The sequence below is a fragment of the Pempheris klunzingeri genome, chromosome 4 (genome assembly GCF_042242105.1).
Source record: "Pempheris klunzingeri isolate RE-2024b chromosome 4, fPemKlu1.hap1, whole genome shotgun sequence".
In the NCBI taxonomy this organism is placed as follows: Eukaryota; Metazoa; Chordata; class Actinopteri; order Acropomatiformes; family Pempheridae; genus Pempheris; species Pempheris klunzingeri.
Window position 1 is genome coordinate 6,751,320 of NC_092015.1, and position 18,137 is coordinate 6,769,456.

At 42.4% G+C, this 18,137-nt stretch overlaps 1 protein-coding gene across 1 annotated transcript in view; it reads left to right on the forward strand.

Annotated features, from left to right (window-relative positions):
- The first annotated feature begins 5,749 nt into the window (after window positions 1–5,749).
- LOC139200110 (protocadherin-16-like) overlaps window positions 5,750–18,137 on the forward strand; it is a 70,855-nt gene continuing 58,467 nt past the window's right edge. The window contains exon 1 of the mRNA XM_070829343.1: window positions 5,750–7,549. Coding sequence (XP_070685444.1) covers window positions 5,750–7,549 — 1,800 coding nt within the window. The remainder of the gene's footprint in view (window positions 7,550–18,137) is intronic.

The following is an 18,137-nucleotide window of genomic DNA, read 5'->3' on the forward strand; positions in this document are numbered from 1 at the left end:
TAGTGAAGAAACAAAGTGCGAACAATCGGGGGAAACTCTACAATCACTGGCAAAGGACAGGCGCCGTTTTAAGTACTGAAATGGATGTAACTTTTACTTTGGACTTCGCAGGGGAATACTGAGAGGAATCTGGACATCTTGAAACTCGTCTTGTCTTCTCTTAAATCACAGCAGAGCAACAGATGAATGTGAGTATCCAACACAGCAACACAGCACAGATCTCCTCACTTTTCAAGTAACTTGATGCGATGGAGTTTGTTCATCGGTGCGGTTTAAATCACGTTTTTCTCTTCCACTTCTTTCATTTTGGGCTCACTTTGCTCTCTGCTCATTCGCAACTCATCCACAACTATACGTGACTTTTCTTTTCTGCAGAGCGGTTTGCAGCTCCTGTCATGTTCAGACATCTGTGTAGCAGCAATGAACTTTAAATGTCATTGAACGCAACGCTGCAACCTGGCAGAATCACCTTTAATAAAAGACGCTCGTCCTTTTTTAAAAAAAAAAATCCTGTCACTTTAAAGTTAATTTAAAGAAACGTCCGAATTGACACTATTTCTGCAACACACGAGGGCATGTCGTGTGTCAGTTCACAGCCTTCACACTTACTGTTTTACATGCAAAAGCTGCTCATGAAGGGTATTATTGCAAGTTCTCCCGTGACATGTTCGTTGGTGTATTAATGATGTGACTGCAGTGATTTGCTCACTGCGCGCTCAGCTTGCGCGCATTCCACTTTGGAAAAGCAGCCAAATATTTTTTAACCTCGTGTCAGGTCGCACTTTTCTTCAACTACTCTGAGACATTCCTCTCAAATTGGTCAACCTATGGAGTTATTTTATTGTCCTCCGAGTGCTGTGCTGCAGCCGCTGCCGCTGAGCCTTTGTGCCTCCCTCTTACTCTGGTTGAGCACACACCAAATGATTATCCACATGTCGGCACAGTCATTGTGTTTGGCGGACTTGTGTTCATTGACCGTGAATAGGTGTTCCTTTCCCTCAATTAATAAATTAATTAAGTCTCTGCTGGGCTCCATCACCGCGCACTTAAGTTGTGAGTGTGATGGTTGCCATGGTGCCGCTGAGTAATTATGCAGCCTTCTTTTTTTTTGACTTTACACACAACAGGGAGTGAAGGCTCCTCCTTCCTTTTTTTTTCTTTTCCCCCACCACCATTCATCAGTCTCAGGAGAACGACACAGTCCTGCTTTTAGTTTAACTTGTGTTCCACCTCTGTGGTTGTTGAGTTATGGAGATGTTCAGTTCCATTTATGCTGCCAGTCTATAATTAATGTGAGGCTAATTGATCTGTCCCTGTTTTCCACCCATCCACCCCTCCGTCCATCCATTCACACATCCTGTACCTGCTTAGCTTTTGAGCAATCTCAGTTTTCCTCTGTTGTTGCATCTCCAGTCTAGAGTATTATTAGAATACTTGCTTCCTCTAAGACTGGGTTGAGTTATAATATGTAGCTCAAAGGAGAAACAAAGCAGCACTGATGGATAAAACCAAAATGTGGACTTCCACAGCTTTTATAACAATCCAAAGATTATGTCATAAAAAAACCCTCTCTGCACTGTGCATGAAGTAATCATTTCACTAGTCTTGTCTTTGTAGCTTGCATATGCTGTTGATGAAGCTAATGTTCCAGACTCCTACAAAGGAATGAAAAGCACTAGATATGTTTCTCCCTAGATGGCCACACCAACACCACCCAGAAAGTTTCTTGCTGCCTTACGTTTGGCTGCAGTCGCTGCGGTTTTACTCATCTCCTTGCAGCGTCGTCATCAGTAATATAAGTCAAGCATACATCAACCATAGCCATTGTGGGTGTCATGCCAGAGGGCTGTCCCCTCTTGGGTGTGTTTTCTCATTCGTAACCAGACCTACAATAAATAATATACATCAATGCTGAAAGCAGGAAACCTTTAGTGAGAACCCCCAAATGTTTAAAATCCCAATCCGTCCTGTCCTCTTGAGAAACATAGATGTGACTGTTCACATATGAGGGGAACTTTGACCTCGGTTGTAGTGATGTTGTGCAAACACTCTTTGCTCCCCTGCTACTGTAACTCGATGCACATGTGTTTTTAATGATGCAACTACTAGTACCGCCAAGGCAATATCAGATGGTGTCATCTTCAAAGGCACAAGGTGTGTGTTTTTTTTATCCGGAACATCTTACACAAACAGCTGAACCAACCCATGCTGCTCTTACTGTGGGAAAGAGATCATGGTCCCTCAGAAACCTTCAGCTCGTCGTGAAAAAGGAGCCCGTGTGTTTTCCCAATGCTTGTGCATGTGTATCTGACGCCTGTGATGGCTTTTCCTGGCCTTTTTACCTACCGGGGACAGACTTTTCAAAGACTAATGCAGGGCACAGAAACACAGCACTTGTGAGAGGCAATAGTCTGGCAAACATTCAGAGCCTTTTAGTTTGTGTTCGTGCTAAGCCTGTCATCCTCATGTCCAGTCAATCTGCAGTTCTGTCTGTGGTTTCCATTACAGTTCCATTGAGCCTCAGGCAGCCTGGCATGTTCCCGAAACCACAAAAGTTTTCTTTGAGTTAACTGGAATCATGGCATTGAATTAGAAGCTCATTTTACGAGTCTGTCACTTTGGTTGTCTCTCGTGGCCTGTTGGTGGTGAAAATGGTTTGGTTGTGTTAATTAAAGAAGTACAGCTGAACAGCACTGTAGTCGGGATCATGCTTTAGATTAATTTGGACATATTTTAACCAGTATTGGATGTACAGTTTGTATCTCTGTAGGTCAGATACACTGACGAGAGACTATCTCAAATATGTGATTGTAATTGTAAGATATTATCTTAAGGAAAGTATTCAATAACTATTATTCAACATCCCAGATGAAATGATATTTCTTGGCCACTTTGATGGTTAAAAATCATGGAGGTTTGGCATCCTTCTATCTAATGTAGGTATTTGCTCATGGACAGACAGCAGTGTTTGTGCAGATGTATTATCTATTGTAGGTTTTGCGAACCAAAGGCTTAGTTGTCTCGATTTTGTAGTGAAAGAAAGACAAACTGCCCCTCACAGAAGTGGAAAATTGGAAAATAAATAAGCAAATGTATTTTCAGCCATTGTGAAAAATGAATATTTGACACATTTTGCCAGGCATGATGTTGACCACAGTGGAGAGGTAGAAATGCAGCCCTGATGTTCCCAGCATTCACTGCTGCCAGGGATTTTGATGCTGTTTCCAGTCATGCTAGCAAAGTGCCCAGAATGATATCCATTGTATTCAAACAGAGGTTTCATTCTACATGTAAATCCTAGAAACCTTGGATTTGGTCGGTTGACTTGGTTTAGAGGATTCAAAAGAAAGTGGGTCAGTGCTATAGTAACTGCGAGCAATGAAATGTACATAATGTGTTGCACAAATCATGTACATTTCATTGTTCATTGTGTTGAGTTTGCCAGAATTAGAAAAGATAAGTTGAATGAACCTCTTCTAATTTGCAAATAAAATCTTTTAGTGTCTTTGCTGCAGGTACATGGGGGTTAATCCTCCTGCAGTTACATCATCTCAACAAAAGTTTTCACTGAAGTTTAACTACCAGCAGGAGGGACTCACCATGATGTAGGACAATGATGCAAGGAAAACATCTGAATCCAAGCCACAATGGGATTGGCTTACTAAATGCAACAGCTTTCATCCATCAGCAGCTATTCCAAACTGTTTTTTCCGGATTGCTTTCCCTGAGCTCTACGCACGAATAGGTTTTTACTTTTTATTTCCTGACTTCTAACTGGCCACTAACTTTCAGGCATGAAACTCTCTGTGATGGAGGATTGGATGGGTGGGTGACAGTATTTGTTATATATTTGGTGAACTTCTTAGCTTTTAAGTGCAGAGATTTTTCTTTAACTTCATACGGAATCTTTTAAAACCATATATGTCCTTCTTAACCTGGTATTGTGCAATTAGCCTACCCGACTGTGTCTGCTATATCCATTAGACTACTCCGCTCTGCAGAGGTCCTTCACTGTAGCTCAACCAGAGAGTGCATTATTTCAGTTGTGGCATTTGGACAAAGATTCTGGCCTTGAAAGGCTATCCTTTGTGCTTTGGAGAAAGCTTTGTAAAAGTGCATCCCCAGTGTTGCAGTAAAGTAAATCAATACTGAGACTTTTAAAGTTCAGGGGCTGTCATGGATCTGCTTATGTTTTGGCCAAGAACAGCACAATCCAAAGAAGGCAAAAGTATGGTATTTAATTGTGAATTTGTAGTGCTTGCCTTTAAGGTCCTAAAGCAATATGAATCGGGAAGTAATCCAACAAATTGATCTAGAGCTAACTTTTATTATGAACACAGAAAATATCTTAACAGCACCAATTTCATATTTCAAAACAAGCAATGCTCCATTGGTTTCTAACTATTCACACTAAGCTGAATATAAACAGACTGATGATGTCTAAGTTAGCATCTTCAGTGTTGTGGGCTACGAATCAAGGCAGACTGAAATTAGTCCCGGAATCTTGTGTGCTTATGGCCAACTTCCAGCAGCCCTCAATTACAATGCTGCAGAGCCAGAAAAAGGGAGAGAGGTAGACTGCATGGAGCCCTTCAACTCTGCTGTACTGCTCTGTCACTCAAACACACTGTCACCACCACGGCCGAGACAGATCGCCACTCTGCGTTCAGGGACACATGGGAGGCATTTAGTGCACACACACGCACACACAAATGCGCACACGCACACACACACACACACACAAATATACAGATGTTTTGTAAATGTTTCCTTGCAGGTATCAGTTAATCCACTGGGGGGAGCCATGAAGAGCTTTCACTAGACACTCAATTCCTCAAAATTTAATACATTATAATGTGCTTCACTATATATTTCCTCCAAAATTTACTTAACAGACAAGTCAGAGTAGTTATGAATTTAGAGAGAACCACGGACAATTGGAAGCTGCTTTCTTTATGTAATGAAAAAGACACAATAATTTTCTGTGTGCCAGACACTCGGTGGTTTTGGATTATTCTGCAGATGGTGACAGTCTAGTTGAACAATTTCCACATTGCTTTAAAATGTCTCTCATTCTCAATTACAGATCCTCTGCTGTGGTGTGGGTCCATTGCCAGTGCGTGCCTATTGCTTATTTAATGAATTCTAACACCCTTGTCCCTGCTTAAATATCAATATTTGAATTTTTTTCCCACTTGATGTAACATCAGTTCTTATAAGTAATGGATTTTTTGGGAAGACTTAAATATTTTAAATGGTTCTTGGATGAGTGTTTAAAAAACTGCTCACTCTATGGGAGCCAGGCTCTCACCTTCCTGACTTATGTGAGAGGGTACTACTTTGGTGAACACTGGGTAGAGATTCCTGCACCTTTTTAATTAGAATTGAACAGCCATAGCCAAAGACTCCCGTCTGAGGTAGTATCCTGCAGCCTGCGGTTTTGATGTTTCTTTAGCAAAGGAGAGCTTTTTGGTATGTAAGAGGAACAAGGTGTTGACTTATTAAGTGAACTAAGAAGTGTAGGAAAATGTTATGTGCAGGGTCTATTGTACGTACTGTGGTTGGGAACAGAGCCCATAAAACACATGGCAAAGTGTTTAAGGCATATACTTATTTTTCTTAAAATAACTTGCTCTGTATTTTGACATAGAAATAATACACCTTTTCTTAGTTTGTGCTTTTGTTAAGTTTTGACATTGCTCAGCTTTTCCTCTTTGTGTGTCTCCAGGTTTAAAAAAAAGCAGCCAAAATGAAGACAGCTGCCAAGGGTTTTGGGAAGTCTATAATGGACCCTTCGCACCGTGAGTGTTGGTGGAACAGAAGGATAGTGCTAATGGTGTATGTGGCCCTGGAGCTTGTAACAGTCCATTCACCTGTGGTTCTGGGGACCCTTGAGCTACAACTGGACGAGGAACAGCCAGCAGGCACAATTGTAGGTGACATCAGTGCAGGACTTCCCCCTGGAATCACTGCATCCCTGTACTTCATCTCCGACCACGAGGGCACAGGCGTGGGTAGTGATTTGGACATAGATGAGAGCACAGGCATTATTAAAACCGCCAAAGTTCTGGATAGAGAACTTAGGGATAGATACAACTTCATTGCAGTCACCATGACAGGTGTGACAGTGGAGGTGACCATCAAGGTGAATGACATAAATGACCATGCCCCAATGTTCCCAAGAAAACGGGCCACGTTTAAAATCCCAGAGCAGACAGCCATCGGCACCAGGTTTCCTCTTGAGCCAGCGGCTGATGCTGATAAAGGCCAGCTTACAACACAGGGTTACCTTATCAAGGATGGAAATGTTGGCCAGGCATTCACCTTGGAGACCAGGAGGGGAAGCAATGAGGTTCTCTATCTGGACTTAGTGGTCAATGCCATTCTAGACAGAGAGAAAAGATCCACCTATACTTTATCTCTGGAAGCCTTTGATGGTGGTTCCCCCAAAAGGACTGATCAGATGACATTAGATATTACTGTACAAGACATTAATGACAACGCTCCTGTTTTCAACCAGAGCCGCTACCATGCCATTATATCTGAGAACCTCCAGCCAGGAAGCAACATCCTGCAGGTGTTTGCCACAGATGCTGATGAAGGAGATAATGGGATGGTACTGTATGAAATCAACAGGAGACAAAGCGATCCAGACCGCTACTTTGTGATTGACTCTCGCACCGGCATCATCACACTCAATAAGCCGCTGGACTTTGAGATGAGGAGAGTTCACGAGCTGGTGGTCCAAGCACAAGACAACGCAACCCAGCCAGAGGTGACCAATGCCTTCGTCACCATTCATGTCAGAGACTACAATGACAACCAGCCCACCATGACCATCATCTTTCTCAGCGAGGATGGATCTCCCAGAATCTCAGAAGGTGCACAGCCAGGCCAGTATGTCGCCAGGATCTCAGTCACTGACCCAGACTATGGAGAGTACGCCAATGTCAACGTGTCGCTAGAGGGAGGAGATGGAAAATTTGCCCTCACCACTAAGGATAGCATCATCTATCTGATCTGTGTGGACCAGATTCTTGACCGGGAGGAGAGAGACACCTACGAGTTGAGGGTGATGGCAACAGACTCAGGTACGCCTCCTCTTAGGGCCGAGTCCTCCTTCATCATCCAGGTGACTGATGTCAATGACAACCCGCCTCTCTTTGACCAGCCAGTATACAGGCAGGTCATCCCTGAAGTGGTGTTTCCTGGGAGCTTTGTATTACAGGTGACAGCTAGAGACAAAGACCAGGGGCCCAATGGGGACATTAACTACAGCATCCTGCAAGACCGAGGTGCTTACTCCAACTGGTTCAGTATAGACTCCATTACGGGGATTATCACCACTCTCTCACAGCTGGATTATGAGAAGAACCCCAATCCTAGTATAACTGTGGTGGCCACAGATGGAGGGAAACCACCCCTGTCCTCCTCTGCTGTGGTAAACATTGTGCTTCAGGATATAAATGACAACGAGCCTGTTTTTGAGAGAAACTTCTACAACGTGTCCATCAAGGAGAACACAGCTCCAGGGACCTGCATTCTTGAGGTAGGACATTTCCTTTCAGATTCATTTCATTAAAGGTGGTCAAGTTGATTGATTTTGTAAACACACTGAGCTCATGCAAGGGTGAACTCAACTTGGGGGCAAGCGTGAAGAGCATTACAAATGGAAATGTATTAGATAAATATCAGACTTTGCTGATTCCTTTCATTCCTCTATGAGGAGTTATTTTTAATGGTAAAGCTGTTTAAATTGGACTGTCTTGCTGAGGATTTACCTGCAGTTTTAGGCCAAGATGATCCCTTCTTTGGCTGTCCTCCCTTTCACCTCTCAAAAGGTTTCCAAGGTAACGGAGGCAGTGTAAAGTCCTCTGTCAGCCTATGCACAAAGGGGTTTTTCACATATTCACAGGCAGAGACAAATTCAGGGCTTTATCCAAAGAAATTGATGTCACTTCACTCTCAAAAGGCACGTTAATTAGGCTAGTTGAGCGTGAGAAAAAATGGCTATAGACGACAAGATGAATTAAAGTTCAGACAAATTACAGCACCCCTGTGACTGCAGTCCCGTTGCATTAAAACACGTTTTTTTCTCAAATCGTTTTTGGCCATCTTATCAGAGAGACAGCCCTCACAAAAAGACAGCTCATTAGTTGTTTCAATCGAGTAATTGAGTAATTTCTCAAGTCAGCAAGCGTTTTTCTTTTCCTTTTTACAAGAATAGACGTTCATACAAATTCTATTTCGCAAGAATCTGCAGTAGTATTACATGGATCAAGGAGTTGGAAACAGAGTGGCCAGACAGAGGACCCAGCAGACGGGATCTTGGCCCGGGGTTTGGCCTTGGGAGAGGGAGGGCTGAAGGGAGACGCAGTCTTTACCGCGACTCCTGGCTTGAATGCAGAAATAGAAGCTATGAAGGCTTCTTGTGGGAGGTCCCCTAATTATAAATCACGGGGACCACAAGGGTCAGGAGAAAGGAGAATGTACTGAAATTGATTATGGAGTTTGAAATTGAACCAAAGAATAATTAAAAAATGTATGTTTTGGAGAACTGTGAAGCACTACGATCACTCTTTCCAATGTGGGCTGAAGTTCATGTTCTATGAAAATATCTGAAAACCCATATGTTGTTTTCTTTCAAATGAGAGATGGTCAGACTTTAGTCTTTCCTCTGCATTGCCTCTAATGGCATTACTACCTGCTCTCAAACATCTGTAGGACATGTTTGATCCGTGGCCTCACAGGCTCCAAGTATGAAGTAGTTCTTTAAAAGTCACTGCTCTCTGGCCTCTCTTGGGCCTGCCTGGATGGTGCAGACGTGTGTTTGGCGCGCCATGTGAGAACAGACTGCTCTCACTCAGGGTGCCAGCTCTACATCCAAACATCTCAGCAAGACATCTAAAGACTGCCGTTTTCTTCTCTGAGGATGAAATTCCCAATGTCCCTTTTTTCTGCACACAATGCTGTCCAGAAAAACCATTACATTATGGGTATTGTGATCACTAATTCAAACGTTTGAAGTGGCTTGATTTTTTTTTTTTCCCCTCCGCAGGTCACCAATGCAGCAGCTCATGATTATGCTAATATAGTCTGGCTCCATAGTGCTGTGCCTGTGATATTTTGTCACTTTTTGCCATACATCAAATGGTTTATGGATGACTTGAGAATTAGATGTGCGGGGAAAAAAAACGATACCTAAAAATACGGACTTAAGCCTATTAACAGCAATCAGTCTTGTAATTCAATATGCACGATCTACTGCAAAGAAAATGGGTCATCCTTGAGAGTGGAAATCAAATATGACATGAAAAACAACATTTTAAAAACCACAAGCTGCATTGTGGAATGCGTTTCATGAGCCATTACTAATTCTATTCTCCATTATTAGTTTCCAAACTGTGTCCAATTTCACAAGTTTTCTGGATGGTGTAGATGTCAAATATAACAGTTACATCACAGATCTGATGCTATAATGGAACCACAACCTCAAAATAGCTTGCTATTCCTCTTTCCATACATCTATTTGATCTATTTATATGGTGAATGATGTTCTGTTGCACCATTTTACTTCTCAGTTTTACATTGCGGATTGCAAGCATGCATTCACTCGAGGTACTGTTTCACTGTATTCTGCCAGTGTGCGTTTTATTACAAGTGTGTGATAGAAAAGTGAACTAGATGAAAAAACAAATCATTACTTAAAGGACATTTAATTAGGTCATTGGGCACACTGTTGGAGCTTTTTATTCCAGACATATGGAGAAGACTAATACAAGATGTCATTAGTGGTAATCAGGCACTTCAGCCAGCCTTAATATCTCCAAATTCAGTAGAGCAAAGCCTGGTTCCTTTGGCTTTGACAGTGATTTGCCATTAATTCTCCTATGTGTTTTTTCACTTATGAAGTAATGAAGCTTTCCAGTTGGTTATGTCAGAATCTTGCATTGGGGAATAATTTACACCTCATAACGTTGTGGTTTTTGGTCGGTTTGTCTCTGCTAAGAATTGTCCCTCTGTCTATTTCGTGGGGGTCGATATGGCTCTAGTAGAAAGGCAAGAGGGGGTCTCCAGGCAGCTGAGGGGGAAATGAGCCCTGACAAGCGCTGGCATGAGTGGCGGAGGTGACATGAGCAGGGGGGCTTCCTCGTCTGTCCGTTGGTCTGTCCCTCTCCAAATTCTTATCTGATCTCACTTCATTTCATATTAGCTGGGTGTGAGAATAGGCCAGACCTAATTTTCAAACCTGCCTCCCCCATGTTCACGACAGAATGGGCCGCTTGTCATCACTGGAGCCCCCTTAGCAACATGAGACGAACACTGATTGCTGCGAGTGAAGGAGCAAACATTTTGACATTTTTCTTTCTTGAAGCTGTAACACAAACTTTTGCATTTATCAGTTCCTTTGCTGCCCAAAGTGCTTCCTGTCTCAGTGATGTCTTGGCAACCTTTTAACTAAACACATCACTACTCTTGAAAAAACACTGGTTATATTGTATAGAATTATTATGCTTTGGCTAGGATTTCTTTTGTGCAACAATAAAATGAGTAGGTTTTTAGTTTAGATAAGTGCAGATGGAGATGCACTGCTTTTTAAACAGTGTAACATCCAGCACCACTCCAACACATTCATTATCTCACCGAATTCTTTAAAGGCAGACTTGTTGAAAGAGGTACCTCAGTAAAGTGGTACTCTGAATCACCTCTCCATTCCTGCCAACTTAAAAACCGTCAGTCTTCTGGGAAAAAAGAGTACTCATAATTTCCCTGGAGAGAAAGTGTGAATGATTAAAAGAATGTGTTTCTTTCACACTAGTCCCACATAGTTTCCACAGTCCTTTTGTACTACATTGACCACCTACTGGTCACCTGCTAATCACACTGATTCCAATACATTGAACCACCGTGTCCTTGAGCTGCATTACAAGCTGTATTTAAAGTGTGACTACCACAATGGTGTGAGGTAATCATTTTCCTAGTCCAAAAATGTTCATAATGCTCTCTGCAGTACAGTCAGGATAATAACATGTTGTTCACTGTTTAGTTGAAGGAGTTGCTTTTGTTCAAGCTTCCTCCGGGGACTAGCCTGCATTGCTGCAGTATATCATGCTGTATATAATCTCTACTTTTGTGTGTGCAAGAGTACGTGCTTTACATTCCCTGTAGAATTGAGTCATCACTTTATAATGAAAAATTCTTTAAAAAGTTAACACTGACAGTAAATTGATAACGTTGCCAAGTGGCATGTGGGATTTAAAGAAATTAGTTTGTTGTCATCTGTTTTATTTAGACAATAAGTTTCCTTTTTGTTTAAAAAAAACAAAACATTTATGTTTTGTAGCAATCTGCTTCGCCACAAAAAAGTTTCCTCTCTCAATGTTTTAGCTGTCGACCACATTTACCAGCAGATCTCAGTGTAGTGCATAAAAATAGCTGATTTTGACTTTCACCCAAACTAAAGTTCTGCAAAACAGCCATGTAACGAGTTGATGTCTGAAAGGAACACCTGACTCTCTTTACACTGCCACTTTTTCTCTGCATTATAAACTTTACTAATTTCTGAAGTAGAGCTTTTCCGGTGCACCCAAATGAGACTAACTATGGAGATAGTGAAATTGCCAGTTTCAGACTCGTATTTAGGTACACAAGCCATGTAATCAATTCTTACCAGACATTTTTCTGGGGATGGCTTGTGTCAAACGAAATGTTCACTTGTCTGTTTTAATACCAGACTGGCCTGTCTTCCCGTGAGATTGGTTTAGCTTGAGGCGAGCTGACTCTGCTTTTGGTCTCCTCTGTTTCTTTTTCCTCCTGCTAACTACCAAGCTTCGCTGTGGCTCTGCGGTATAACAGTATTTTCAGGGAACGGTAAAATTGCAGGAAACTGGATGTGCTACTTAATGTGTTCGAAAATGTAATACTTCCTTGAACACTTACTCTTGGGCCTAGCAGGGGCACTGAAGCGAACATAAACACTGATGTACATCTGGATGGAGTGTGGGTGTTCAGGTCAAAGTTGCTGTGCATGAGACAGCTGAGTGCATTTTATTGTGCTCAGACGTCCATCAGCTAATCCATCGCTTCTCTCTTTCAAACAGCACAGGAAGAGGAGAAAGTTGCGGTGAAACTTTTACTGTTATATGGCTGAATACAGAAGCTGGTAGGAAATACTCTTCATTAGTGGAAAACCAAAGCTGTGGGCATATGAACACCAAACTGTGAAACAGAATAGACAGACCACTGCATTTGTGGACTATTATAATTATTATTGTTATTATTTCATTCAGAGCCCAAGATATTGTCATTAAAATAATAGAAAATGGAGAAAAGCAGCGAGTCCTTATGCTTCAGAGGCTAGAACAAGGATATGTCCAACATTTTTACTTGATAAATGACTTTAAAGATGGTTTGCTTTAGATTAGTAACCACTTTCCTTTAATTATCATCGATATACCACATATTTGACTCAGTTTGTATATTTTTTTTAAAACTATTTTTGAACTTTGAACTCCATATCTTTGAAACTCATACAGGTGAAACCACTACCCAAAATTTCACTGTAGCTGTGTGTTCTGTGGGTGCTGAGTGGTAAAGCAAGCAGTGTTTCCAAGTCTTCAGGGTGACTGTGAAGGGTCAGTGCAGGCTGTGATTCAGCCTGTGTTGGCTGTGAAGCAAAAGTTGTTAGAGATAAAAGTCTGCTGTAGGGGTTTCCTGCCCACATCTGGCAAGGAAGGAAGATGAGCTTACATGGCTCTCTCATGGGACAAGAAATTTCATTAGTACAGTATGTCTGCCAGACTGTCTGCTGCAGGTGAGGCAGACCTCTCAGCACCGCTTCCAAGTTTCTCTGAAAGGGTGTGAGTGTAGTGAAAGGAGAGAGAGAGGAAGAAAGAAAACAGTTGATAGTCTCCTGAGGGACAGTCGGCCTCTGGCAGCTGTGACAAAGCTCCGACTCAGCAGCTGTATCCAGCTGTTGATCCCTCCTCTAACATCTCTGACTCTGAGGGGTGGGATCTCTTTCACTCTTCCTGTCTCTTGGTGTCTGTTTGTCTCGCCTATTCCTTGTCTGTCCAGACGTCTTATCTCCTCTCACTTCCCTTTCCCACACTGCGATGTCCCCTCTGTGATCCAAAAACACCCCTTCACTTCCCCCTGTTTCCCACCGGAGTGGCGACATCTGGATCAGAGCAGGTGAGAGCAGCATATCTTCCTGCCTGGGGATGCTCAGGCCTCCCTGGAGTGATGCGAACACGCTGCTTTGTGGGTCCCAGTCAGACCAGCCAGGCTTATCCAATTTGATGATGCAAGAAGAAATGGGTGTAAATTACCAACAGAGTGAAGTCAGACTGCAGGTGTGTCTGCATTCACAGCCACGTTGTCACGTTGCTGCGTTCAGGCTCAAGAGGAGCAGTTTTACTTGACCTTAGTAAATACAGACAATTACTCACTTTGCCTCCCTCCTCCTCTGAGAGTACTGAATGGGAAGGGGGGGGTAGACTTAGAGGCTCGCTGTGATGAGGGCTGCCAGGCCTTCTGTTCTCACAGCCCGTGGTCCCCCCTGCACATGTGCAAGGCAGTTGGCATTGCTAAACAAGCTGGGCATCAGGAAGCATCATCTGCTTGTGATATTCATTCTGTTCCAAAGCAAATCTGTGCTAAATCATCCATCCCGTCCCCTGCTGTCCATCAGAAGCCACCAGACTGGAAAGCAGACTGCTGAGTGACAGCTTGCCAGGTAACAGAAATCAGTGACCATGAAACTAGATCCCAAACAAACAGCAACATATCACTTTTTTATTGTGATGATGAAGTGCAGGTATTGTAGGGTGGATACTCAGTTGCCAACATGTTGTATTTTACATTCATGAAAAAACTGCCTCTTTCTAGAAAAGCATGCACTATATATACACTGCCCAAAAATATCATAACCGCTGAGCAAATTGTCTCCATATCCAGAACTTGACTGTTACAAAGAATGCATCGCTTTTGTCTGCCAGCAACCTCAGGCCCCCTTTTTGCTCCAGCTTTGCTGCTGCACTGACTGCCAGTTGAAATAACGACTGAGAAGAATGTTACTGAGCCCAAACAAGCTCATGGAAAGAGTGGAGCATTCAGTTACAGGGCGTGTGGTCAGATCATCTGATTTCTGCTCTCAATTAGATCAATTCTGGTTTACGACCAGGTCTGATTAGGGCTGTGAAGGTGGCTGAGCATAGGGATTAGTCAATTCCTCAGCTCCCCATTTGAGTAATTTCAGGAAAGAAGTGGTAAAACAGGAGAAACATGTAAAATACAAACAAGGCCAGAGGTAAAGATTCCAAAGCCAAGGCTATCTCTCTGTGTGGTCAGGAAAGTGGGGGACCTACGCTGACACTGTCAGAGCAGGATGTTTTGCAGATGCTTGTTAACAGTAATGATGCCATGAATGCTCTCAGCTTCTGTGTGGAACAAATTAGTGCTCAGGGTTCGGTATTCAACCTGCATACTTTTTTTGTACCTTCTGAAACATGACCAGGCACCATGTATTGAAAATGCTAGCTCAGATTTGTATTCCTTCTTACTAACTGTTTTGATCAGATCGTTTTACCATTTTACCAACTTGGTAACTTTACCCTGCATTTTATTTTTCCAAATTTCTTGTATGGCTGTTTGTTTAAAAAAAAAAAAAAAATTAACATTTGAAAAGTTTTTTCACGTAAGAAGTTATCTTCTTTTCTTTAAGAGTTTGCATTCTTTTATTATACTTACTATTGTATCTTATTTATTGTGCTTACTCAAACAAAAAGCAGCCCTAATAGCGCTGAAATAATGAGTTGATTAATGAATTAGCTGATCAACAGCAATTTTGATAATTGATTAATGGTAGTTATTTAACAACCATGCCAAACAATGTTCTGGTACTTGTACTGTACCTGACTCAATTGTAGTGGGTAAGTAGCTTTTTTCAAGCCTTGTAAGACAGAGGAAAAAGTTAGCAAGAGCGAGAACGACAAACCACACGGAGAAGGTGGTTTGTGGGGTTAGACGCTCCACTTTTACATTGCGGTCACCCAACGTTGTCTGTCTTGGCTTCAGACAGAGAGGCACCCAGTCCTGCTCCAACCAGACTCCCAGTCTGTGTGTACTGATGCTCCATGGTGGTCCACCCTCACACTGTTGGTTAAAGCCTTCGCCACATCTACCAGAAACTGTGTGTTATAAGGCAGGACATCTGTTATGCCTTATCTATTCTAAGGTAATGTATTGATGGTGCAGATTAGTTGTAACAAGGAGACAACTGCTTAGCGCAACGCTGACTTCCTCTGAGCATTAGGAGGTGATTTAAAGATTTAGCGGGGAGCTAATTACCGCAGGGTTGCATACCTCATCAGTAAGGCTAATTTGGTCTGGTGCTACAGAGTTTACGTTGAGAGTGGTGTGCTGCTTCTTTTAACCAGCGTGTTGAAAGGCCAAATCTTTGTTTAGATTGTTGTGTATAGCCTGGTGCTGTGAGGAGCCTGGAGGCAGTGTGGGGAGCAGTGGGACTCTCTGCTGTAATTAGGTAGAGCTGGTATGCAGGAGTGCAGGACTCAAGATGTGTGATGTGGTATCAGAAAAGGCGAACAAAAAGCCAGGGACTGGGGAGTGCGTATGTGCGTGTCTTGGTGGAAACAGGGCGGAAGAAATTCTCTAATCAGTGCCCTGGGTTCCTCCCAGATTGCTTTACAAATGCATCTTATGAGATCCAAAGCATCAACACGGGAGACTCAAGAGCAGAGAAATTTATGAGGCAGATATAATTTTGACTGTCCATAGCCAATCAAAAATGATGAACAGATGATCCTCCGCACCACCTTTCCATTCCAGCATAGGCTGAACGCTGGACGTGCAGCCAATCTGATCCAATTGGACACATATTGGGCTGCAGTACCTTGGAATGTGAAATGAAAAGTACTGACCTTACATTTTTGTGTTTTTACTATGAGTGTCTTGTGCACCCTGTACAGAGGCTCTCTTTCAGACTTTCAATCGAGGCTGATCGCCCTCATAGGATGTATGAAAAAAATACCTCATGGTTAAACGCCCAGAAATAGTGTGTATTGTCTGCAGCGTTCTCAGCTAAGTCAACTCACAACTCAAATTGCTGCAGACAAGGAGCTGGTCAGTGTAGTAGTCAGGATAATGGAGAAACAAGTTGTTGATGCTTTCAACAATCCAATTCATCATCGCCAGTGCTACAGGCATCCAGACATCTGGTTTCAGAAGCCGTCTCCAGTCAAACCTGGCTGTGTCTTTATAGAGGATCCCTGGAAATGATGCAGAGTATATTTCATCAGATCCCTGTCATGTGCTACAGAATACTTTATCATCTCCATTTGGCCCCTCTGCCCTTCTTTACAACCAGGTAACCCTTTTAATTACTTGTTCTCTCAGTGCTGCTCCAGTAACGTAACATGTATTTTTTGCGTCATAGTAATGGAGTGGCTTGAGTACAACCTTACTCTCATTAGTGATACTGGGCGGTGATACTCGCATGTAATCTCACTAAAGAGGTCTGTGGGGGTGTACAGATGTGAATGATCTTGGTTTGCAGATCTGTGCAGATCTTTGGTCTGATGTCTGAAGAGAACTAAAGAGTCACCTGCTGCCAATTTTTACTATCAACAACTTCTTGCTTACAGGACCTGATTAGCCCAGACAGCGCATGAGATGATTAATGTAGCAATTTGCCTTTTGTATATGAAGTCACGGCATGCTGGAATAACACTAACTCATTCAGAGACTTGCCTTGGACTGGGTAGCTTGTCTTGTAATTCAGGAAAAGTCAATGAATGGCTGCTTGATTGTTTTGTTTCCTTCCTGTGTCCCATTCACAGCTTTCGAGTACAACCACGGTCTTCTACTGCAGAGGTTTTACTCAAGGGCTTTATGGGAGGGGAGGGAATTACTCAAGTCACTTTTTCACTGACATTTTTCTCGTCCATCGGGACTGTGAACTTTCAATCATGCTGGTCTAATGTCTTGACAGTCAAAGTGTCCTGACAGATTGGCCAGGACACAGGCAGTTTCATCATCTCAAGTATAACAAGAGCTTTGATGAAAAATGAATTTAGTTTTCAACCCAGGGGGAAGCCATTGAGTGATGCTTAAAGTTGATTTTGACAACATCTGAAAAGTCTCCTGGGCTTCATCCCATGGATGTGTGGTCTCCAAACCAAACAGAATCTTTGATAAGACAGTAGACATGTAGAGTCTCCTAATTGTTGTGCTGTAGGATAGATAATACCCTTGGGCAGAAAATGTCATTTCATGGTCATGATTTCATGTAAATCTGCTACAGTAAATGTACAGTTTTCAAATTGTACATTAAGATTCCAGTGCGTCCCTTAACGTAACCGTCAGTGCTGTGAACATCCTGTAATGTTCGTGGTAGTTCTCTCTGCTGCATTAGAAATGTCACTTATCGGTGTCCCTGAAAGAAATTAAAATACCTGACTGGAAAACTGACTTTAAACATCCTAACTCTATCCATAAGCACAAAACTTTTCATTGATACCACTATGTATAAATCCGAATGTTGAAGCTTTTGCTTGAGAAGTTGTGACAGAGAAGTGCTCTGTCACAATGCTTTGGCAGTCACCTTTTTAATGAGCAATAATATATGGAATATATAATGACCGTCATACAGTGTGAAAGATGAGGAAATAATTGGGCTTCTTTTTGAGACTTTAAATCTCTGCTGGTTTCAGTAGGCGCTCTTCCCCTGTCACCATTCCTGTCATCTACACCATTTTTTATTTATGGGCCTTCATTTCCACGTTCTATGCACCTTTTATTCTCTTATGGATTACCATGGATTCATCTTAAAATATTGTCCCCCTTCAATATGAAATATGAACTCATAGACGTCCCCTGCTCATGTAGCCTGTCTACCATAAGAAGAGGCAACATTTTATGCTTTCATAAACCACATTTTAGAAGGTAGAGTCTGTAGCAGCCTCTTTTGCTCTGATTGTGTAATTCTGAAAGGAAGGCTTTCTGTGGGGGGACTCGTCCGAGCGTTTCTCCCTCCCGCAGTTCTGTAAATGACTTGTAAACAGGCTGTTTAAGTGTGAAGTCGCCCTATGCCCTGTTGCTTCCGCTTTTTATTCATC